This window comes from Ascaphus truei, chromosome 2, assembly GCF_040206685.1.
Source record: "Ascaphus truei isolate aAscTru1 chromosome 2, aAscTru1.hap1, whole genome shotgun sequence".
Classification (NCBI taxonomy): Eukaryota; Metazoa; Chordata; class Amphibia; order Anura; family Ascaphidae; genus Ascaphus; species Ascaphus truei.
This window is the reverse complement of record NC_134484.1, coordinates 115985118-116011009: the sequence shown is the minus strand read 5'-3', so window position 1 is coordinate 116011009 and position 25892 is coordinate 115985118. Positions and strand designations below refer to the sequence as shown.

The 25892-nt window shown below is 42.1% G+C and overlaps 1 protein-coding gene across 4 annotated transcripts in view; it reads right to left on the bottom strand.

The window, feature by feature from the left end:
• Positions 1–1717: 1717 nt before the first annotated feature.
• RB1CC1 (RB1 inducible coiled-coil 1) overlaps positions 1718–25892 on the bottom strand; it is a 174075-nt gene continuing 149900 nt past the window's right edge. For 2 of the 4 annotated variants that reach the window (XM_075584391.1, XM_075584398.1), the window contains 4 exons: positions 23855–23913; positions 13985–14121; positions 10044–10114; positions 1718–2433 (listed from right to left, as the gene is read on the bottom strand). In XM_075584391.1, coding sequence (XP_075440506.1) covers positions 2356–2433; positions 10044–10114; positions 13985–14121; positions 23855–23913 — 345 coding nt within the window. In that variant the 3' untranslated portion in view covers positions 1718–2355. The remainder of the gene's footprint in view (positions 2434–10043; positions 10115–13984; positions 14122–23854; positions 23914–25892) is intronic. The other 2 variants (XM_075584392.1, XM_075584405.1) reach the window with 1 other exon arrangement.

Here is a 25892-nt window from a genome sequence, read left to right as displayed (position 1 = left end):
TGGACGCACATTCATGAATATGTGCACAGTCTATGAGCCTCTGCACATTGTGTTCTGTGTTTAACAGCCCACTCCTTTACTATTCAGGAGTTAACCAGTTGCTGTTAGGTGGCTACATGTTGGATTGTAGAGAGAGTCTATACTTTCCAATTATGGATTCATGATTTGCAAAGTGAGCACACAATGGTTTAAAATAATTATCTTTTTGTCTGTACCTAGCATATTATGATCTATTTCACATTTCACCTTCACCATCTGGGACCTGTCTGACACCTGAGACAGGTATTGAACAGCCCCTCACTGATACCAGCATACACCTAATTAACCACTAATAGGGATTACTGTATACCAGCTCCCTGGGACAGTTTGATCCAATTAACCTCAAATTGTCGCCTTACTTAGTTACCCGGAATATCATATATATTCATCATAGGGTATCATATATATGTGTGTCATTTGTTGAATTTTAACACCCATTATTTTAATTAGTATAGCATTAAAAATTATTTTTAAATTTCACATCATACATCAGGGGGTATTGAGTGCTTATAGTGGGTTCTTGCTTCTTTATTACGGACCAAGGGACTAAACAAGAAGGACCTGCTAGAACTCTTGCTTGCCCAGCGGGGAGACCCAGTACCTGAGCGGGAGGAGGAAAGTGAAGATGGGGGGGATTGTTCGATTGGAGCCCAGTGCCCCGTAGCTGCCTGTCCAGCATGGGCAGTGACAACAGCCGTGGTCACAGGGAAGCCCCCCCGGACATGGTAGTTGTTTTGCGGAACTTGCTGGCTGAACTGGGGCCAGGCTGCACAGCAGAAGAGCACCTACACGAACTAAGGTGTGTGAACACGGGTCTGTCCCTCTCCAGTGAGGGGGGTCTGGTACCTCCAACACCTTTACGCATAGCCAGGATGGGAGACCCGGTCCCAGGATAAATTACAATACCTTTCCCAGCTTTGTGGAGGGCAAGGACAAGGTTAACGACTACCTGCAATCCTTTGAAACGCATTGTTATGTGCAAGCCCATTATGGATGCAGGATCCCGTTGGTGAGGCTTCATTCATGACATTTTATTTCCATCTGAATGCTGTGACTCCAATTCAAGCACAGCCTGCTGACCAATACCTGAGATCAGGTTATCTAATGTGATATATCTACCTACAATTGTGAGTGCTATTTTATGTAGCTTCCTCCAATCATATTTTATTAAATAGAATTAAGCAATGGAGCATGCGCTTCTGTTTTGGTTTTATATATTTAACAGTCTAGGGGGAAGAATTATTGAAGTAAAATATAAACTTTCATTAAGCAAACCCAATATATCACTTCCCTTATTTATTGGAAAACATTAACATAATATAACCATTCACATAACTTAGATGCATTAAGGAAATTTTGCACAATTGTATTGTGGCTTTTATTATATATATACAGTTTACATATGCTTTTAAAAACACAGATTTTCAAACATTTACAGTTTTAAATCTTTATTGTTTTAAAATTCTACATGTCTTTTGCAATACAATAATTTTTTACTTAAGTATGGTTAATGTACAATGAGTTTATTTTTACCTGAAACTCAACCATTAAATACAATTTTATCAATATGATTTTTTTTTATATAATAAAAGACTTCTGTGTTGCTGGGAATGCTTCAGCACAATACAGTATGTGTTGTCTGGTGCTGTATACATTCTTCCCTTCAGAATGTCCACAATAAATCAGTCGAAAGTGCATTGGAAAACTGCCGTGTACAGCCAGTCAAATTAGATTTTTTTTTTGTTTTCTTTTTTTAACAAGCCTTTTTAAAGTAATGAAACAAGTTCTAATAGATATCTTACTCCTTTACAGAAGCAAACGTGGAAGAAAATGATGATTATCAGCATGCCATGAACACTCCTCTTTAAATAGTTATCAGATTTATATAGATTATAAAGAACGTGTTAAAGAGTGCAAGTACTTGATAAATGTTTCACAAAAGGACAAATGCTGGTAATAATGGTAACTAACATTTAACACCTAAGTACAAGCTAATTTATATTCAACAGGCAGAAAGCATGGCCAAAAAAACCATGATGCACATCAAATGCCCTTTGAAAAAATGAACTCATCTTGGTCCACATTTCTAAGTTATTTGGTTAAAAAAAACTGGGGCAGATATGCAGAATCTTTTGATTAAATTTACATTTCTAAAACAAAACCCTTAAAAAATAAAATAAAATGTACAACACCAGTGGGGACTAATTGCTACTCTGATCTTAGTATAAAAAGAGGGCCTGCTGTTTGGGCTATTAACAGGTACTGTAGCACAAGCCAAAAAATAAATATGTGATAAGAGTAGTTATTGTTGGTGTGTTATACTTTCTTGTTCCATGGCACTGCTTTCACTCTGTAAAATTTCGTACCCAGCGGTACTTTAAATCTGTTTTGTGCCTAAAAGAAATAAAGAAAGAGATAATAAATAATGGCAATTGTCATATCTGATATGTTTTAGACATGTCTTAACATTTACTGACAATGAAGATCACATCTCAATGACTCATAACTTTACTGTGCAAAAAAGTTGTCCATAAAATCAGCTTCAAGACTATTTACAAGGAAAATACTTCCCTCAAAATGCATATCACTTCTGAACAAATAAGTCACTCAGCCCTGTGTGCACAGTCCTATGCACAATCTTTTGTCATCAACACCTACTGTATCCTCACGTAAACATGCTGTGAGTGGTGTGTGTGTGTGTGTGTGTATACTGTATATAGGTGCTACCAGTGACTACCTCTCCTATATATAATGCAGCCAATTAGGTCCACGACTCCACCAAAGCCGAGATAGAAAGATTGGCACAGATGACCTAGGCGCAAAATACACTGGATAGGTAGGAGGGAAAAAATGTAATTTTGTATACCACACCAAAAAATATTTAACGGGGAGACTTAGTGGTCAAAGTGGACTTATCTCCATTGAATTTGATCAACCTATGACCAGCATGAATTATCACCAAGCATATAACTTATGTTGGAGTTGTCCTGATTTGGCAATCAATGTAGGGTTGAGACAATAATATTAAAGAATTTATTAAAAAAACTTTTGTTACCAAAATTGGTATACAGCTTCAATAAAAAATGCAATTTAAGCAATAAGGCTAAGGCCCCGTTGCACGCGCCCGCACGGCCGCCTTGCTTGCCGGCGGCACGTGCAATTCACAGCACCGCGATCTGCAGCAAATTTTTTCTGGCGCGGGGGGCCATGTCCAAAACGGGTGGGGCGGCGCGGCTATTACGTGAGGGGGCGGGACCGCCCCACAGCGCAGGACTGCAGCCGCCCCTCGGCACCCATGGCACCCTCGGCCCCCTCACAGGCACCCTCACAGGCGCCCTCACACACTCACAGGCATTCGCACACCGGCACACACACACACACCCAGACCCAGACCGGCACACACACACACCCAGACCGGCACACACACAGGCACTCACACACACACACCGGCACTCACACACACACACACCGGCACTCACACACACACACACACCGGCACACACACACACACACACACCCAGACCGGCACACACACACAAACACACACACACACACACACAGGCACTCACACACACCGGCACACACACACCGGCACACACACACACACACACACACACACACACACACACACACCGGCACTCACACACACACCGGCACTCACACACACACCGGCACTCACACACACACCGGCACTCACACACACACACACACACACACACACACACACACACACACACACACACAGGCACTCACACACACACCGGCACTCACACACACACCGGCACTCACACACACACACACACACCGGCACTCACACACACACCGGCACTCACACACACACACACACACCGGCACTCTCACACACACACTCCGGCACACACACACACATACCGGCACACACACACACACACACACACACACACCGGCACACACACACACACACACACACACACACACACACACACACACACACACACACACACCGGCACTCTCACACACACACACACACACCGGCACTCACACACACACACCGGCACTCACACACACACACCGGCACTCACACACACACACCGGCACTCACACACACACACCGGCACTCACACACACCGACACTCACACACACACACCGGCACTCACACACACACACACCGGCACTCACACACACACACACACACACACACACACACACACACACACACACACACACACACACACACACACACACACACCGGCACTCACACACACACACACACACACACACACACACACACACCGGCACTCACACACACACACCGGCACTCACACACACACACCGGCACTCACACACACACACACACACCGGCACTCCCACACACACACCGGCACTCCCACACACACACCGGCACTCCCACACACACACCGGCACTCCCACACACACACCGGCACTCACACACACACACCGGCACTCACACACACACACACACCGGCACTCACACACACACACAGGCACACACACACACACACACGCACTCACACACACACAGGCACACACACAGGCACTCACACACACACAGGCACTCACACACACAAATATCACGGGGGGGGATCGGAGGGGGATAAGAGCAGGAGGGGAATCGGAAGGGGGATCGGAGCAGAGGGGGGAAATCGGAGAAGGGGGTGAATGGAAGGGGAGGAGGATCGGAGCGGGGGAGAAATCGGATTGGCTGCATGGATCCAATCCGTGATTGGTTCCCTTGCATGTCACGTGACGCGGCACTCGCCGAAATCACAAGCTCCTTGTAGCTCCGGCTGGCTGACGCGTCACAGCATGCAGTCAGCCACGCCGGAAGGAGCCAGCGGGGACCTCAAGAACAGAGGCAAGCAGCTGGTGGTCCGCGGCCACCGGCCGCAGCGGGACCAAAGCCTAATAGAGAGGAACACTGGAGCCGAGATGTATGAATGGATACTACTCAATGTGTATGAGTCTTTATAAAGACTAATAATTCATCTGGACACAGTTCCTTCACACATAAGATGTATAGACGGTATGAATAGTAGTAGTTCACCTTACCCACTATGATGATCTTCTGGGTGGCTGGTCTGGTGCAAAACTGCTTGCTGGCAGTGTAGAATGACAAAACGCAATTGCGTAGGGGGGGGGAGAGATGCAAAGGGGTTTATATGCCTCTCCTATCAGTTTAACTCACCCCTCTTCACTGTATCCGTCCGGAAAAGATTTCCAAGGTAAGTTTTCTTCAGCGTCTCCAGACGCGTGGCTTTACCCCTGCTTTCCAGACCTCACTCACCGCTTCCGCATCACGTGGGGGTGTTGGACCCTCGTCCAGCGAGATTTCAACTTAGAAATTTCTCTGTCCATCTGAAGTGCGGCTTCTTCCACTCTTTCACTGTTTGACTCTCAGCTCTGGCGATCCTACAATCTTGGAGAGAAACAGCTAACCTCTCTCTCTAGTGATCCTCTCTATAGTCAGTCAAAGAGTGGAAGAAGCCGCACTTCAGATGGTATACGGGTCAGAGAAATGTCTAAGTTGAAATCTCGCGGGACGAGGGTCCGACACCCCCACGTGATGCGGAAGCGGTGAGCGAGGTCTGGAAAGCAGGGGTAAAGCCACGCGTCTGAAGACGCTGAAGAAAACTTACCTTGGAAATCTTTTCCGGACGGATACAGTGAAGAGGGATGAGTTAAACTGATAGGAGAGGCAAAATAAACCCCTTCGCATCTCTCCCCCTCCTACGCAATTGCGTTTTGTCATTCTACACTGCCAGCAAGCAGTTTTGCACCAGACCAGCCACCCAGAAGATCATCATAGTGGGTAAGGTGAACTACTACTATTCATACCGTCTATACATCTTATGTGTGAAGGAACTGTGTCCAGATGAATTGTTAGTCTTTATAAAGACTCATACACATTGAGTAGTATCCATTCATACATCTCAGCTCCAGTGTTCCTCTCTATTATTGCTTAAATTGCATTTTTTATTGAAGCTGTATACCAATTTTGGTAACAAACATTTTTTTTAATAAATTCTTTAATATTATTGTCTCAACCCTACATTGATTGCCAAATCGGGCAACTCCAACATCAGTTATATGCTTGGTGATAATTCATGCTGGTCATAGGTTGATCAAATTCAATGGAGATAAGTCCTCTTTGACCACTAAGTCTCTCCGTTAAATATTTTTTGGTGTGGGATACAAATTTACATTTTTTTCCTCCTACGTATCCAGTGTATTTTGCGCCTAGGTCATCTGTGCCAATATATATATATATATATATATATATATATAACACACACACACAGCAGTGTGAAACAGAAAGTACACCCTCTTTGAATTCTATGGTTTTACATATCAGGACATAACAACAATCATCTGTTCCTTAGCAGGTCTTCAAATTAGGTAAATACTACCTCAGATGAACAAAATGGAGAAACCATGTGTGAAAAACTAAGTATACCTTATGATTCAATAGCTTGTAGAACCACCTTTAGCAGCAATAACTTGAAGTAATCGTTTTCTGTATGCCTTTATCAGTCTCTCACATCGTTGTGGAGGAATTTTGGCCCACTCTTCTTTACAACGTTGCTTCAGTTCATTGAGGTTTGTGGGCATTTGTTTATGCACAGCTCTCTTAAGGTCCAGCCACAGCATTTCAATCGGGTTAAGGTCTGGACTTTGCCTGGGCCATTGCAACACCTTGATTCTTTTCGTTTTCAGCCATTCTGTTGTAGATTTGCTAGTGTGCTTGGGATCATTGTCCGGTTGCATGACCCAATTTCGGCCAAGTTTTAGCTATCGGACAAATGGCCTCACATTTGACTCTACAATACTTTGGTATACAGAGGAGTTCATGGTCGACTCAATGACGGCAAGGTTCCCAGGTCCAGTGGCTGCAAAACAAGAACAAATCATCACCCCTCCAGCCCCGTGCTTGACAGTTGGTAGTAGGTGTTTGTGCTGATATGCTGTGTTTGGTTTTCGCCAAACGTGGCACTGTGCATTATGGCCAAACATCTCCACTTTGGTCTCGTCTGTCCAAAGGACATTGTTCCAGAAGTCTTGTGGTTTGTTCAGATGCAACTTTGCAAACCTAAGCCGTGCTGCCATGTTCTTTTTAGAGAGAAGAGGCTTTCTCCTGGCAACCATTCCAAACAAACCATACTTGTTCAGTCTTTTTCGAATTGTACTGTCATGAACTTTAACATTTAACATGCTGAGGGCTGTAGAGCCTGAGGTGTAACTCTTGGGTTTTTTGCAATTTCTCTGAGCATTGTACGGTCTGACCTTGGGGTGAATTTGCTGGGACGTCCACTCCTGGGAAGATTGGCAACTGTTTTGAATGTTTTCCACTTCTGAATAATCTCTCGCATTGTAGAATGATGGACTTTAAATTGGTTGGAAATGGCCTTATAACCCGTCCCAGATTGATGGGCAGCCACAATTGCTTCTCTAAGATTATTGCTGATGTCTTTCCTCCTTGGCATTGTGTTAGCACACACCTGAATGCACCAGACCAGCAAACTGCTAAAACTTCGGCTTTAATAGAGGTGGTCACACTTGCTGATGATCAATTAATCAAGGGCATTTGATTAGTAGCACCCATCTGCTACTTAGCATCTTAATTCCTATCGAAGCAGTAAGGGTGTACTTAGCTTTACACACAGTTTCTCCATCTTGGCTTTATTTTTGTTAAATAAATCATGACACAGTGTAATATGTCATGGTGTTGTTCATCTGAGGTTGTATTTACCTAATTTTAAGACCTGCTAAGGAACAGATGATTGTTATTATGTTCTGATATGTAAAACCATAGAATTCACCAAAAGACAGGGGTGCCCAATGCTACATGCAATTGACAAAATATATATGGTAATAAGTATAAAGTTAAATACTTCAATAATAATATTTTCTTGGTTATTTAGTTAGATCATTTGGCCAGAGCATCAAAGCCTGCATACCACGCCAAGGTATAACCAAACTTTGCAGGTTCTAACACTACACTGTGAACCCTTCCTTTTACCTCTGCATGACGGTAAAGAACCATAGTAGATCCTGTTCTTGCAGCAAAATGAAAGACCTCCCAAGTTTAAAAGGTGAGGAGTGAGCTCTGGTGGGAGGTGCCACCTACCTCCATACAACTGTTTCCAGTCAGAAATGGATTAACACACATTCCCAGCTAGCTCAAACTCCTACACCCACCACATAATGAATATATGTATATATGTTTTGTCAATTGGATGTAGCATTGGGCACCCCTGTCTTTTGTTGTATACATTTGCCATGCTCAGTAGCACTCTTTTTGACATAAATATATATTCATGATGTGGTGGGTGTAGGAGTTTAATTTAATTGCCTTGGGGAGGAGCGCAGGACCTCTGCAACCGCCCGCGCCCCCCCAGACAAATCTAGCCCCCCCCCCCCCGTTTTCGCACAACTGATTTTAGACTACTAGGAAAATTCTGCCTTTATCATGTTTTTTCAACTTTTCCTCAGTATACCTCAAAGGTCATTGACCTTATTCACTACCATTCTTCCCCCCCCCCCCCCCCCCCCGGCAACACAATCCTACTTATTCCATTCTATTAGTGTACTATATTCACATCTATTAAGGTGCATCTCCTCCGCAGGGGGATAGTGTAGGTTTTATTACCATAAGATTTATCTTTAGTTTAGGTTTTATCCTGAGCGGACTATCTTTACTTTCAAAGGGCACTGCATGATTATAATCTTGTCTGATACTTATTGTTCTTAACTTTCATCTGTTTGGATAATCAGTGACATCATAGTTACTGTACATTATAAACGAGGAAAAAGTATGAATTGACAACAACTTGCATGTGGAGAAAAGACTTCACATACCGTATAGTCTTATCAATGAAAAGATTAGGCAAAGAGTATAAATATTCTTAAACGCATTCGAAAACTAAGTAAACATTAAAAGTTGAAAAAATATTCAACTATATTTAATTCATTAAACACATCACTACTATTAGCTCAGTTTGGGCCTAGGAGGGACTGACCCTTTAAACTAACCAATAAGTACTGTATGTACAGCCATTTCCATTTTTGGGAGCATAAAAAACACTTTTAGAATGAAAGGAGGAAAAGTTGCCTCATATTTTAATCTGGTCTAACTGTTACATACGCCTATAACATATATTATCTTAAACTGTGCATGCAATGTCTTGTATGTAATGTATAACCATGTTCACCAATGTAACTATGTATTTGTAACCATGTATTTGTTATCATACCTCTATGCCCAGGACATACTTGAAAACGAGTGGTAACTCTCAATGTATTACTTCCTGGTAAAACATTTTTATAAATACATAAACATTTCCAATTATGAAATATGTTTACCTTTAAAGTAAAAACAAGATACAGAGCTAAGTTAATTTACTACGTGCATAATTTGTTTCCTTTCAGAAGTGATTTGGAAAAAAGCACAATTATAAGAATGTTCCAAAAAAAAAAAAAAAGATGAAAGTAATTATGTTTTATAAGGCTGTTATGTTTTTAGTAATAATGACACTGGAAGACCAAGTAACATTGCACATAAATGTTAACCGTGTTAGGTTTCCTTCCTTTTGCCTTTATTTAATCTGTGCTGAAGGCAACATTTTAACATATCAGAATACTGCAGTAACAACTATATTTAATAGAGGATGAAACTACTTTAGAATTAAAGTTTACTATTTCTATACATTTTAGATCCTCTTTGACAACAGTAATGCCAACCGGGTTATCAAAAAGGCAGTACGTTGTAAAAATGATGGTGTAAAAAGCAGGGCAGGAATAGAAAATGTTACTTGCAAAAAAGTGAGAGGTTTCTAAAGAAATACTATACAGTATACTGTATAAAGATGACGTTTATAAATACAGTATGTTGAAAAGGTTTGCACTAAACCAACAAATAACAAAAAATTTATAAAGTTCTACATGTCTTGCTTTCTATAGTTAATATAAAGTATACAAAACATTACAATTATATAGTTTTGTTTACCTTTTTAGCTTGGCAATATTCCTTTTCCATCACTTTTCCAAGAACCCAGGGTCTTCTAGAAGAGCCAGAAGCTGAAATCATAACAATTTTGTACAATTTTAGAAGAATTATACACAATTCAAATTCTGTAGTTCAATATGTTTAAAAATATGGATAACATGTACAATACACAGACAATATGTTTACGCCCAAAAAAAAGATTACGAGTATTGTATTGTATTGTATGTCTTTATTTATATAGCGCCATAAATGTACATAGCGGTTCACAGTAGTAATACATGTCATATAAATGACAAATAATATAAATAACAGATCATGGGAATAAGTGCTTCAGACATACTGTAAAAGAAACATTAAGGAAGGAGTCCCTGCTCCGAGGAGCTTACAATCTAAATGGTAGGTAGGGAGAACGTACAGAGACAGTAGGAGGGAATACTAGTAAGTGCGTCTGCAGGAGGCCAAGCTTTATGTGTCATGTGTCCATGATTATCCAGTGCTACTCATATGCTTCTTTAAGCAAGTGTGTCTTAAGGTGGGTCTTAAAGGTGGATAGCGAGGGGGCTAGTCGGGTATTGAGGGGAAGGGCATTCCAGAGGTGTGGGGCAGAAAGTGAGAAAAGTTTAAGGCGGGAGAGAGCTTTAGATACAAAGGGGGTAGAAAGAAGACATCCTTGAGAAGAACGCAAGAGTCGTGATGGTGCATAGCGAGAAATTAGGGCTGAGATGTAAGGAGGGGCAGAAGAATGTAAAGCTTTAAAAGTGAGCAGGAGAATTGAGTGTGAGATACGTGATTTAATTGGAAGCCAGGAGAGGGATTTCAGGAGGGGAGATGCGGAGACAGATTTAGGAAAGAGTAGAGTGATTCTGGCAGCAGCGTTTAGGATAGATTGTAAGGGAGACAGGTGAGAGGTAGGAAGGCCGGACAGCAGGAGGTTGCAGTAATCGAGACGTGAGAGAATGAGGGCCTGAGTCAGAGTTTTAGCAGTCGAGTAACAGAGGAAAGGGCGTATCTTTGTGATATTGCGGAGGAAAAAGTGACAAGTTTTAGAAACGTTTTGAATATGAGAGGAGAATGAGAGAGAGGAATCAAGTGTGACCCCTAGGCAGCGTGCTTGGGCTACTGGGTGAATGATCGTATTTCCAATAGCAATGTGGAAGGAGGTAGTAGGGCCAGGTTTGGGAGGAAGTATAAGGAGCTCTGTTTTTGCCATGTTGCAGGTGTAAGGTCAGGGGTTGAAAGGTAAATTTGTGTGTCGTCAGCATAGAGGTGATATTTAAACCCAAAAGATGTGATAAGGTCACCTAGAGAGAGTGTGTAGAGAGAAAAGAGAAGGGGTCCCAGGACAGAGCCCTGGGGTACTCCCACAGAGAGATCAATAGAGGAGGAGGAGGTGTTAGCAAAAGAGACACTGAAGGTACGATGGGAGAGGTAAGAGGAGATCCAGGATAAAGCTTTGTTACGAATACCAAGAGTATGGAGAATGTGAAGGAGAAGAGGGTGGTCCACGTGTCGAATGCTGCAGAGAGGTCGAGTAATATGAGCAGAGTGTAATGACCTCTGTCTTTGGCAGCGTGGAGGTCGTCAGTTATTTTAGTGAGGGCTGTTTCAGTAGAGTGAGCAGTGCGGAAGCCAGATTGTAGAGGGTCTAGGACAGAATAGGTGTTGAGAAAGTGTAGCAATCGAGAGAATACAAGACGTTCAAGGAGTTTGGAGGCAAAAGGCAGGAGGGAGACAGGTCGATAGTTAGAAGGACAGGTAGGGTCAAGCATGCTGTTTTTGAGTAATGGTATAACGGTTGCATGCTTGAAGGATGAAGGAAAGGAACCAGAGTAGAGGGAAGAGTTAAAGATCTGTGTGAGCATAGGGTTTATAGAAGGAGCAAGAGGTTTTAGGAGATGGGAGGGAAAGGGATCAAGAGGGCAAGTGGTAGAGGGAGAAGAGGAGATCAGCAGTGATGCATCCTCCTCCGAGATAGCAGAAAAAGAGTCAAGAAAGGCAGGAGGAGAGTTGGGAAGCATTGTGGGATGGGAGGAGGCAACAGATGGGATGTTCTGCCGTATGGACTCCACCTTTTCCTTAAAAAAGTCAGCAAAGTCCTGAGGTGAGATGGAGGAAGAAGAGGAGGCAGCTGAGGGTGGTCTGAGTAGAGTCAAAGACAGAAAAGAGACGGCGTGGGTTAGACTTGTGTGTGTTGATTAGTGATGAAAAGTAGTGAGTACAAAGTTATAAGAAGAGAACAAGGGGAAGAGAACAAGGGGAAGAGAGCAAGGGGAAGAGAGCAAGGGGAAGAGAGCAAGGGGAAGAGAGCAAGGGGAAGAGAGCAAGGGGAAGAGAGCAAGGGGAAGAGAGCAAGGGGAAGAGAGCAAGGGGAAGAGAGCAAGGGGAAGAGAGCAAGGGGAAGAGAGCAAGGGGAAGAGAGCAAGGGGAAGAGAGCACCCTTTGAGTGCCCCAGGACGTTGTCACAACATTATGGGGACTGAAACCCCGAAGGACTCATGATGTAGTGCCTACGTTATCTTTAAAGGATTTTTTTTCTCCAGGTTCAATGGCATACTGTGTTTACCATGGAGTGCAAGATACAATCTAATCAGTGGAGAAAGAGACCGCACTGTGCCTTAGGGGCCGTGGCACAACCACCCATCCAGCATTCAATGGGTTAACACACATTTTTGCACCATATGTACATTGTCTAAAGAAAAACTCCTTGGATTACATCACAAATTTACTTTGGAATAATCATAACGAATACCTTCTGCAAAAATATGAATGTGCATTACCAGTTTATGGATTCAATATTTGCCATCCCAAATGTGCATCCTGGCAGAATTGACCATAAGTTAGTTCGGAAAGGATTACATTAAAGAATGCCTAAATATAGTACACATTATTTGCATTTGTTAGATGATACAGTATTTGTTAAAGTCCTCTAACTTACTGTATGTCACAATTTAAGATCAGGAAATGACATACTATCAACTATTGCTAATGCATTTTTAATAAAGCATAATTTTTGACTTGTGAGAATCAACTTATTGCAATAGAAAATATTCTGGATGGTTCCAGTTTAAGAAACCGGCAGAAAAATAAGCAGTGCAATTTACACCACAAAGAGCTGTGGGTATAAAAACAAGCCTTGCTTTTGTTCACTTGTTTTCATTACTAATTAGAGACTTTCTGTCAGTTCCTACAAGAGGTGAGACACATTACCCAATCTTCAGTATATTGGCAGATCTTTCTTAATTTAGAAATACTGTACAATAAAACTCTCTCTAAAACAAGGAAAAAAAAATCAAGAAAATTTAAATTTGAATGTGTGTAGAATTGAATTTAGCATGCCTATAAATAGTACGAGATGCCGTCTCAAATGAAATTCTTGCTTAGCAGCTTAGCACGCACTAATGCTTGAAAAGGCACAAGTTTGACATGCATAGAAAGGAAATTATCTGGACTCAATGCAGTTTAGCATGCAGTAATCAAAACAGAGTACCCTTTGTGTTTCATGCACATCTATTACTTATACTATTTTACGTTTTAAAACATTATTCAAAAACATCAAAAGAATATTAAAAGTATTAAATATGACTAACATGAAGCAGAATGTTCTGTGTAACTTCTCTTTGAGCAGGAATATTAGTAGTTTTCTCAAATGTTCAGACTAATGGGCCTTAAAAGATTGTATTTCTATAAGGTATTCGTAAAACAAGTTACAAAACTTTTAATGGAGGATTTACATTTTGTTTGTGATTGGTAAAATTAGTAATTTTATTTGTCTAAAACGGAGATAGAGAAAATCCACAAAATCCCTTCAGTGTAGAAAGACAAAGCTTGCACTTTGGCACCAAAGAGGATATGCCTCCAAGCATACATACTTCTTATAGCTCCATGGAATCTCATATTGAATCAGGCACTCTAAATCATATTCTTTTGTGGTCGACACTTACCACACTCACCTGGTTTGAGATCCAGTGCAGAAAGGGACTCTGAATGCAAGAAGTATAAAGTCGGACTGACAGTAAATAACACATAATTGTCATGACGTTCATCCAAGATAATAAGTACCAAATCTCCAACCTGGAAACTGTATATATATAAAAAAAAAAAAAAAATTAAAAACAGATACACTGAAATGTATGTTGGGATAGAAGCACAAGATATCTCTTAGAAAAAAGAAGTTCACATCCTAGAAAGCTTATTTTATACTCATTGTGGTTCCAAAATATACAGTATGCAATGCAGTTCATTAAGCTTCTTCATAACTGATCTGTTCAGTGGATGCTTATGTCCTTTAAGTACACCAACTACCCCTTTGAAGGATCTGATTCTATTTGCAGTGCAATTTCTCCACTTTTGCTTATAGAACCAGGCCTTAAGTCTAAACTAAAGACAATGCTAGTATTTCTATTATGTGAGCTCATTATATACACAACTAATCTAATTTCAAATGTTAATTGAACAGAAGACACTACAGAAAAACAAACTAAGAAAAAAATTAACAAACACAACATTTTTATTAAAGAACAAAACTATGACAGTAGGACCTCAAACCAAGATGAGTAAGCTCTAATTCAGGGGTGAGCAGCATTTTTACGTCGAGCCCCCTGATATCCGTGATATTAGTAGGGCCCCTCTGCATGATATAATCCCAATCACATGAAAAATAAAAATGTTATTAAATCGATATACTGTACAATATAAATGTGATTACAAATACGCAAAAAAACCTTGCATATTTCAAAAATGTTTAAACGGCAAAACATGACAAATGTTATAGGTATTTTTTTTTTAAATTAATCAGTGTAGTAGTATAATAAGATAATACTGACGGCAACTTTCTTATTTTATTATTTCAACTCCTAATGCATCTCCTCTCCCCTCCTTCCCCCTCTGTCCTGCTCCTCTCACCCCCTTAACAATGACTACCTGGCTTCGGTGGAGGAGGACTGCGGGAGTGGAGCAGGCCAGTGGCAGAGGAGGGCAGCGGATGCGGGAGAAGAGGGCAGCGGGAGTGGAGCAGGCCAGTGGCAGAGGAGGGCAGCGGAAGAAGAGAATGGAGGTCCACTATAGCGGTATAGAAGTTGGATGGTAGGAGTGAAGCAGGGCGTCAGAGAAGAAGCACACTGAAGCAGCAGGAGACACTGGAAGCTTAAGGGTCGGACAGCTGGGGCACGTTCCTCCCCGGCCATTCTGCTTCACTCTCACCGTCCAACTCCTCAGCCTGCTCTATTCAGCTATGGCAGTCCTCCGTCCTCTTCTCCCGCCACCATCATCCTCTGTCACTGTCTTGCTCCTCTTCTGGCGCCCCCCTTAAACAAATATTGCGCGCCCCAAAGTTGCACACCCCTGTTCTAATAGGTACTGTCATAAACCACAAAATTTTATATCTAAGCTGCCCAAAAGATATTCAAGATTACTGTAAATCCACAAAATGACAACACAGTGCTTGCCGATGGGGTTAGTTAATAGAGAGGCTAATATTATAAATTCTTCATTTTCACATGCAGTACAAGACTGGCATGGTAGACTATTAGCATTCTTCTTATTTTACACAGGAGAGCAAATTAATGGATTTCCATGAAATAATATAAAATATGTTTTATGTGCTCCAAGTGGCTTAACAGTGCTGAATCTGTAACTATTAAAAGTATTAATGGGGTTGCACTTATATTTTGAAGATATTAGCACAGTATATGTACAGTATACTGTAGTTTGTTGAGATTTATTTTTTAATTCATGCTCAGAATTGGTAAATACCATGTTAAAAGATTTTGTCTAGCAAGAATCACCTGTCCGTTTCTGTTACCCAAACTTTGAAAGCACATCACCCCACCTGACTAGTAATATACTGTACAGTAGATTTTAGTGGCATTATTAGTTGTCTGAATGTAGTCCAGTTGACATTAAATAGTTCCTGCTGAGTGGAGCTGACAAGCTCTCATTTTGCCTCTGCCACTTCCATTTGTAATATACTGTACCTAAATAAATAGGACTGAGAAGGTCCCCAAATTTGCAGGATATATTTGTACAAACCTAATTTTGTACAAGTCAAACTAGAATGACAAACTGTGGGATCTTACCCCTGTGGAAACTGCAAGGGATGTAGATATATGAGCACTACTAAATCTTTTTGGGATAGCTCTTTTCAGAATCAATATGATGCGAGACAGTTTATCAACTGCCGTTCGACTGGGATCATTTCTGGATTAACATGCCTCTGTAAACTACTATATGTATGTATGACAACTAGAGAGTTATGGAGGCGTGTTTTGGAACATGGTTGAAATAGAAAAAAATGCTTCAAAGGACCATACAATGGGCAAGAAATTAACTAGTGTTCCCAGACACTTTATTAGTACACAAAGGGTTACCCTATGAACTAATAAGCATGGGGCATCCAACTCATCTCCTTAGGTAGTAGGGGTGGCAGCCTGGAAAGAGCAATGTTACAAAAAGAATCAAGGTTAAATGAGGAGCTCTGCTTTTCTGCCTTTCTATAGATTGATTTAGTTATGGAACTGTTAGAATGATCCCTATGCAAGAATAAATTAAATATAATAATCATAGCTATACTACCACAGGGATTGAGGAGGTGGTATATTATAATGGTCTACTCGTAGGAATGCATAGCATTTTGTTACTATACATATACTGTATGTAATTGCTTTTCTCTGTAATCCGATATGACATCACCACGTATACACACGTATTTAAACGCACTGTGAACTTTAATGCATTTACGCCTGTTGGGCTCGTGGCTTTCCATAACAAGATGCATGAAGTTGTGGTGTCTGCACTACACAGATGCCATTGCTATCTGGACTATTGTACTGCGGAGTATTATCAATTACCTGAGAGACTATGCTGTTTTTCAATCTATTTCTCAGCTTTGAGTACATTTTATGTGATTATATATAATCTTTTGTATTGAGTGATATCATGCTATTACTGCATATTATACAGTGGGCATATTGTTTATAATAGTTTGGACTCTATTTACACCAGACTCCGGATCCAGTAATTTGACTCAAATGTGGATTCTATAGATTTCCCATTTTTGAGTATATACTCTGCTATAGATATATCATATTATATGCAGCTATATAGATTATCGGATTGTCTCTTTTTGCTCTTTATATGTGTTTCTATATGTTATTAGTATGTCTAGCTTCAGTAATTGTCTGAATAAATTGATTGTGATCATTTTTTAATCCGTTTTTTTGAGTGCCCTTTTTTGGACGATTAGTCTCTGTTTACCCCTCCCTTACAGGCGTTTTTGATACTGTACCAAAGATTGCAATTTAACTTGTTCTAAAAACAAAAAAAACAAACAAAAAAACGTGTTATGTGTACAACAAACAGAAATCATCATTTAAATTTATTGCAAAATTGTATAAAGTTCCCTTGGTCAAGCAGGTGGCAGCTACCTTGTCACTCAAATCAGTGTAGTAGTATTTATAAGATAATACAGGCTGCAATTTTTTTATTTTATTATTTCAACTCCCAATGCAATGAAGGAACCGGTGCTTTTATGAAAATAATCTACTATATATTTCTCAAAGTGTCCTATGTGTCGTTGTCTGTATGTATGTGTCTCCCTAGCGGCAATCCCATTGGCTCCCTTGGCCCGCCCACCTCTCATTGGCCGGACACACACACACACACACACACACACACACACACACACACACACACACACACACACACACACACACACACACACACACACACACACACACACACACACACACACACACACACACACACCCTCTGTCCCCCCCCCCCCCCCCATCACGTGCGCCGCCCTGCACCGGCTCCGGACGGGAAGCGCGGCCCTCCTACCCCAGCCGCTCCCTTACCTCCCCGGCGCTACCTCCCCCTCAGGTAAGTCACACCACTGCGCGTCCCGCCTCAGCTGATGGCGCCAGTAACTCTCCTATTTCAGGCGCGTAGCCTCGCGCCTCAGGTCCACACAGGCCCACACAGGGCGCTTCCTGCCGCCGCCTGCACGCCTCACTCAGCCGGACGGCAGGCGCCGGGGGGGGGGGGGGAGCGCGAGTCGCGGGGAACGGCGAGCCGCGAGTAACAGGGAAGGGGGGGGGGGGGGCGAGCCGCAAGTCACAGGGAACGGGAGGGGGGGGCGAGCCGCGAGTCACAGGGAACGGGGGGCGAGCCGCGAGGAACGGGGGGGGTGAGCCGCGAGGAACGGGGGGGTGAGCCGCGAGGAACGGGGGGGTGAGCCGCGAGGAACGGGGGGGGCGAGCCGCGAGTAACCGGGAATGGGGGGCGAGTCACGGGACGGGGGGGGCGAGTCACGGGGAGGGGGGGGCGAGTCACGGGGAGGGGGGGGGCGAGTCACGGGGAGGGGGGGGGGGCGAGTCACGGGGAGGGGGGGGGCCGAGTCACGGGGAGGGGGGGGGCACCCGCCAAACTAGCGGGGGGGACGGACGCCCGGAGGGGGGGGCATGCACATACATAAATTATGACAATACATATGCCCACTGCTTCCCACCTCACTTTCCCCCCCCCACTCCCCTTTCCCCCCCCCCACTCCCCTTTCCCCCCCCCACTCCCCTTTCCCCCCCCACTCCCCTTCCCCCCCCCCTCCCCTTTCACTCCCCCTCCTCCCCTTTCACACCCCCCACCCCCTTCCCTTCCCCCCCACCCCCTTCCCTTCCCCCCCCTTCCCCCCCCCACCCCCTTTCCCCTTCCTCCCCCTCCCACTTTCCCCCCCCCTCCTCCACCCCTTCCCACCACCCTTCGCCTTCCTGCCCCTCTTCCTGCCTCCCCGCCTCTGCTTTCGCGCCCACCTGCCTCTGCCTTTCACCCGCCCGTCTCTGCCTTTCATCCACCGCCTCACAGCCGCTGCATGCACTCAACAGACACCCGCCACACTCGACACATACCTGCCGCCACACACACCTGCTGCCTCCCGCCCCTACGCACCGACATCACTGACCCACCGCGTCACACCCTAGCAGGACCCCCACTCACAGACAGCACTCACAACCCACGCGCCACCACCCTAGCAGGACACACGCCTCACATTTTTACATCTGTTATGTCACCAAAATATACATTGTACTGTGGTGTGTTTACAATAAACCATTTTTAAACATCGTATTACATTTTCTTCCATCTTTCTTTTCAACATTATTATCCAACCTTTACAACAAATAGTCATCTATTGTTCCACGATTTATAAATAATACTACCTATTACGCATTTACATCCCGGGCAACGCCGGGTCTCTCAGATAGTAATCCATAAACATAGAAATTAACAACAGATAACAACCACATGTATCACCTGGCCTGGTCTAGGACATTTGGTTGCAGCCATTCTGAGGTGGCCAAGTCCCTGCCAGCATTTATCTGCCACGCACCTCGCAGGAACATCTCGCCACCGGCCGTTTCCCCGTCAAGGAAACCACTTGACCCTACCCCTTGCCCTAAAACAGCCTAATCTTAACCCCCAATATAAACGCTACCCCTTACAATAAAACCCCTATCCTTAACCCCCTACCATAACGGCTAAAAACCACTAAATTTAAATCACCTTACTGGCAAAAAAGCTACAGGTTGAGTGTCCAGCGGCAGTATCTGTGGTGAAGGGTCCGTTGGCGGCGACTTGGTTGCGGCGAGATGGCTGCAACCAATTGTCAGATTCCGCTCCTAGTCATTTTCCTATGTATGGATTAATTCCTAATACTAGACATTTCCACCGAATAAAGCTCACCGTAAAACGAAAATGAAACCAAATTTATTTAGATAAATTTTGTTTTTAGGTTTATAAATGTTTCTCAATCTGTTTCTAGGTTTAGGATATTGTATACAGGCATACCCCGGTTTAAGGACACTCACTTAAAGTACACTCGCGAGTAAGGACATAGCGCCCAATAGGCAAATGGCAGCTCGCACATGCGCCTGTCAGAACGTCCTGAACAGCATTACCGGCTCCCTAACTGTACAGAAGCTGTACGCAAGCGGGCAGACTATAGAGCCTGTTACAAATGCATTATTTACATCGGTTATGCATGTATATGACGATTGCAGTACAGTACGTGCATCGATAAGTGGAAAAAAGGTAGTGCTTCACTTTATGTACATTTTCGCTTTACACACATGCTCCGGACCCATTGCGTACGTTAATGTGGGGTATGCCTGTAATACTGGTATGTAAATTAATACATCTATGAGTTTTAACATTTTCCCTTTTTATCTATATTTTATCTTTGACATTTCTATCCCCAAGCCTTATAGTCTCTTTTCTACTGAAGTTTTCTGTGGAGCATCATCCAAATGCTAATGTACTCTCTTGTTTTTGTTATATCTGTACAGCCTTAAATTTTTGGACAAGTGATACTAAATATCTAACTATGTACATATATTTCAGGGCCGGCATGATAGCATCAGGTATACAACAATTTATTTTTCCTAATAAAAACTTCAGAGCTTGTGTGCAGTTTAATGGTTTATTTATTAAGTAGGAACTTGGACACCATTGTATATATTTCATTTTAGTGTTACTTTGGCTTTTAACCTATATTACAATTTGTTCTAAATACAGTAACATTCTTCATCTGGTACAAAACATTTTTATGTAATCTAATTGTTAAACAGTTAATAGTAGAGCTATGTACAAGAGACCCTAAAACACAGAACGTAATAGAAAAGCACTCTACGGTCTAGTGTATGTATATTTATGTATGTACTGTATGTGTGAGTCAAAACCACCATCCTGGACAAAGTAAGGAAACAAACGTATAATCTGAAACTAATTGAGAGGAGAGCCATGGAATCGCTAAAGGCCAACCACAACATAACAATCAAACCTGCGGACGAGGAGCAGGGGTCATAATCAACACCACAGACTACCTGCGGAAAGCGCACAAACAACTCTCTGATGCAAAGTATTACACCAAACTGCAGGAGGATCCAACAACATAAAATACACGAGAGAACTCAACAGGATCATTAAAACACTCCCGATCTACACAAGAGAACAAATTCTGGACCTGATACCAGCTAACCCAAAACTTGGCACATTCTAAATGCTCCCTAAAATTCACAAAGAGGGTAACCCTGGGCGCCCTATTATCTCTAGATCTGGTACACTGACTGAGAATATTTCTGGCTGGGAGGAAGGCATTCTAAAACCACTTGTCAGGAACACACCCAGCTATATCCAGGACACCACCGACATGCTAATCAAACTTAATGCCATTGGCCCCTTTCCAACAGGAACACTACAAGCAACCATGGATGTAGAGTCACTTTAGACAAACAACCCCCACAACGATGGGATTTCAGCCTGCAGATACTTTCTGGGACCGCAGGAGCCACTCACAGAGACAGTGATTAAATGCATCAAATTTATTCTGACCCATAACTACTTAATATTTGGAAATGACACATACCTCCAGACAACCGGGACCGGTATGGGCACTCGGATTGCGCCACAGCATTCCAATCTGTTCTGCGCAAAACTGGAAAGTGACTTTCTTTACACCTGTCACTTGAAACCCCTTACATACCTTTGCTACATCGATTACATCCTCCTGATTTGGACCTGTGGTGAACAGGACCTCCTACAGTTCAATGAGAACTTCAATACGTTCCACCCAACCATCAACCTCAAACTCACCCATTCCCCAGACGAAGTATACTTCCTAGACACCACCATTACTATAAAGAAAAACCAACTACAGACTTCTGTATATCGCAAACCTACAGACAGAGCCAGCTATTTGAAGGACAACAGCTTCCACCCGACACACATTAAGCATGCAACCATCTACAGTCAAGCCATACGATACAATCGGATATGCTCCAATACAGCAGACAGAGGCCAGTGGATTACAGCCTTGAGATCGGATTTCATAAACCGTGAATATAACCACAGAATTGTAGACAAGCAAATCCACAAAGCCACCAAAATACCAAGAAGTGATCTCCTTGAATACAGACAGAAAGAGACAAGCGACAGGGTACACAGGGTGGTCACATATAACCCACACTTAGAAGTCCTACGCAAGATCGCCAGGGAACTACAACCCATTCTCCAGGAAGATACAAGAATGCACCAGGTCTTCCCTGAAACCCTTATTATCATACAGACAACCTCATAATCTCAAGAAAATTATGGTGAGGAGTAAAGTATTAACAGTACAACTGAATGCGGGACAAACCATGCCAGGACGCAAGATACAAAACCTGCGCAATGCTCCACACAGCGGGCACAAGACATACCACACAGGAATCTGGAGTACAAAATCAGAGGAAGGTTCACCTGTTCCTCCAGCAATGTCGTGTACCTCATCATGTGCATGACATGCCCAGGGGGCTGCTACTACATAGGTGAGACGGGACAGGGGCTAAACAAGAGAATGAATCTGCATCACCACAGCATCACACGCGGAACAAGAGACAGTCCTGTCGGCGAACATTTCTCTGACTCTGGCCACAAGATGAACGATCTGAAGGTGGCCATACTCAAAGGTAATCTTAGAACACCGAAAGAGAGACTGTTGCATGAATACAAATTTATTCAACTGTTTGGGACACTTAGCGATGGCCTGAACCGACACCGAAGTTTTGCGAGTCACTACTGACATGAGAGAACTCTTCCCAGCAGTGCTAAAGGTCATGTCTATACATACTGTGCTATATGTATGCACACACAGCTGTCTCTTACACATACAAATACTCTATGTAATTCCATCCCTATATACCAAAAGGGACCACATTGTATCTACACACACTTTTTTAATGCTGCAGCCTCTTCATTTCCACACCTACCCACACCATTGATATACTGTACACTCCCACTCCACACACACACCTACACAGGGGGGTGTTAGGTTTCAGTCACAGATAACATTCTTATATGCACTGTTTTTAAGTAAACCCTTGCCTGCTTTATTTAATGTACCACCGCCATAGAAGAGATCAGTGTATCTCGAAAGCTCGAACAAATAAAAGCATTTAGTTAGCCACAGAACAGTATTGTCTATTCATTTGATATATATATATATCTCCGACAGACAAGACAAAGAGACGTCTAACATTTAAAACCACTCATATCCAAACATATATACTGTAATATTTAAAGATACTTCAGTACATTTGAGCACCTTCTGTTCAGCAAATGCAATCTGTCAGTAAATCTCCTTTCCATCCTCTATTTCAGTTTGAATGAAAAGTAAAGATTATCAAATGTGGAACATATAACAGTGTAAACAGATATAACATGATAGGGTGGATATACAGCACAATTGCGTGTCCATTAAGTATCTAGTTACATAACACCTTCATTGCAAATACCAATACTGATCAGAATCATTAGATCAATGCAAACCCCTCCAATAAAATGGGTATTGAAACACAAATGATTATTTTAATCCAATATCAATTCTAAAAATATATGTGAACATAAGTTCTAAATGTTGTGTTTCACAAGTGTTGTTCATTCTGCATTGTTTTAATACCAATTACTGTATCAAACTGTTACAAAATGATAATTAGCCAGTCACTTCACAAAAGTAGCTATACTATATATGTTATGCTGACAAAGCACATTCATATTAAAAGGCGTTATGGATTTGAATTACATTACCAAAACTCTATTTGATCTTGCTAATTGACCATCTTCGTTCATGACAGACTGTATCCCTTGTAAATGTTTTTAGGATGCAATTTTATTAGCAGCACTTCACCTTTAAAACTAATCACAATGCAGCAGTCAACAATACAAGTGTTTGACACACAACTGATACAGGATAGGAGTTTTACTTATCAAGTATGAAAAAAACTTACTCTCTGATTGCTATTTTTTCTGAGTGCCTTGAAGAAACCGAAGACATGCTTTGTGACATCTAGAACAAGAGAAAAAGTTAAACAGACTAGTTGTAATTTTTTTCATTATATAAAGTAATATATTTTATTTACGCTGGTAATGGACTAGAGTGCAGAAGTGGCCAACTCCAGTCATTAAGGGCCACTAACAGGTTGGGTTTTAAGGATATCCCTGATGCAGCACACATGGCTTAAATAGTGGCTCTGTCAATAACAGTCACGTGCTGAAGACCGGATATCCTTAAAACCTGACCTGCTAGTGGCTCTTGCGGACTGGAGTTAGCTACTCCATGTCTAATGGATTCATATTTCATAGTCTCTCCCTGATACCCTAGAAATAACATTTAATTTATTTGTAAACTCCCCCTTCCGATAGATCGACTAGTACCGTATATCGCTCGTAGGTGACATCTGTGTCTTTCCTCTGTGAACAAGAGGTAATATATTTGGTGTGTTTGACTCTATTGCAAATCCTAACCTGAAATGTAATCTATTTATTTTACATTCTTGAAGGAAAAAAAAATGAAAGTCCCTGAGAAAAAATGCCCTAGGCATAAAAACTGGCTGCAATTTTGCTTAGATGGCGAGGTTACTTTATATTGTAGCAGTTTATTAGAAATTATTTAAATAAACTTGGGCTTCCCGAAGCTGAATATGAACACGATTCAGCTCTGGGGACCCCTTGTTTAGCACGTATATAAAAAAAAGGGGGGGAGGGAGTGGTTCAGACAAGTGTATTGCAATCACCTTCCATTTTCTTAGATGGACATTTGTGCATTGTAACTGCACACATTTATTTATTTATTCAGTATAGAGAGAGAAGCAGGGTAAGTGGATTGTAAAGGAAATAAATAATATTTAACAAGTTTGATGTACATGGAAGTAAATAAAATAAGGGCTTAAAAATCCAGCTTTGCTGTACACCGTGACAAATTGATATGTTATTTTAAAAATTACCATTTTATGGTTGGTAAAAAAAAAATGACAATAACCCTCCACCGTACAGCACATAAAAATACCACCTGTGAATAAAGAGATAGTTACTGTTTAATAAACAAATAAAACCAACTAGGTATTATAGGTCTTAAAAAGTAGACAAAAGTTTTTACTAGTCAAATTTACTAAAACACTGTAATCGTATCTTGAATTTTCTACCCAAATTCCATTGTAAATGACCAGCCAGAATCAAGGTTAGAAATAAAATTAATTATAAAAGTTAGCCTTTATCTACAGTATGACAAATAAAATATCAATTGTGAGTACGTAACAAAACAGTAAAGAGACAGCACTCAAACAATGAGCTAAAGTAAATTTGGATGGTGCAGCGTGGAACAAGGAGGACCCCTATTTCCTCCAAACATACAGTGATCACAATATAATGTTCCCAGCACTCAAATAACAAATTGAAAAGGGTATAAGCCAAATGTTTTAATGAGAAAGAAAAGCACACACCCCTAAGGGGTATAAGTAAATCACAATACCAGAACACATGTGATAAGGGAGGAGAGAAAAACAAGGGAAAGGGTTGGGTGGGGCAGGGGTAGTGCAAGCAAGGTAAAAATATAGGGGAAGTGGGGCAACGTTTCGGGGGATAGGACCCCTTCTTCAGGCCCGTTCCCAAAAGGCAAAAAATGTCCAATGGTACTTCCATTGACCCTGTAAAAACTCCCTATAATACAATGCAAAAAGCAAAAATAAAGTTCATCCCCAAGGGGAAAGGGTAAGCACAGACCATAAGGTAAGAGTCCCAAAGTATCCTTGGTGCACACCTTAATAAAGCATAATTAGTTCTCACTTACGGGCAGGCAATGGGGAACAATAGCACAGGAAAAATGCTCAAAGTAGCACAGTAATAATATGTCTGTACCGACCAGTGAAAGTCCTGGGTGTTGATGCAAACCCCATGGGTGCTTGTGGATGTCTGCTAGCTGGCAGTCTTTCTGCTCACTCTCACAGTGTGGGAAGACAGGACTGTCAGCTAGCAGACATCCACAAGCAC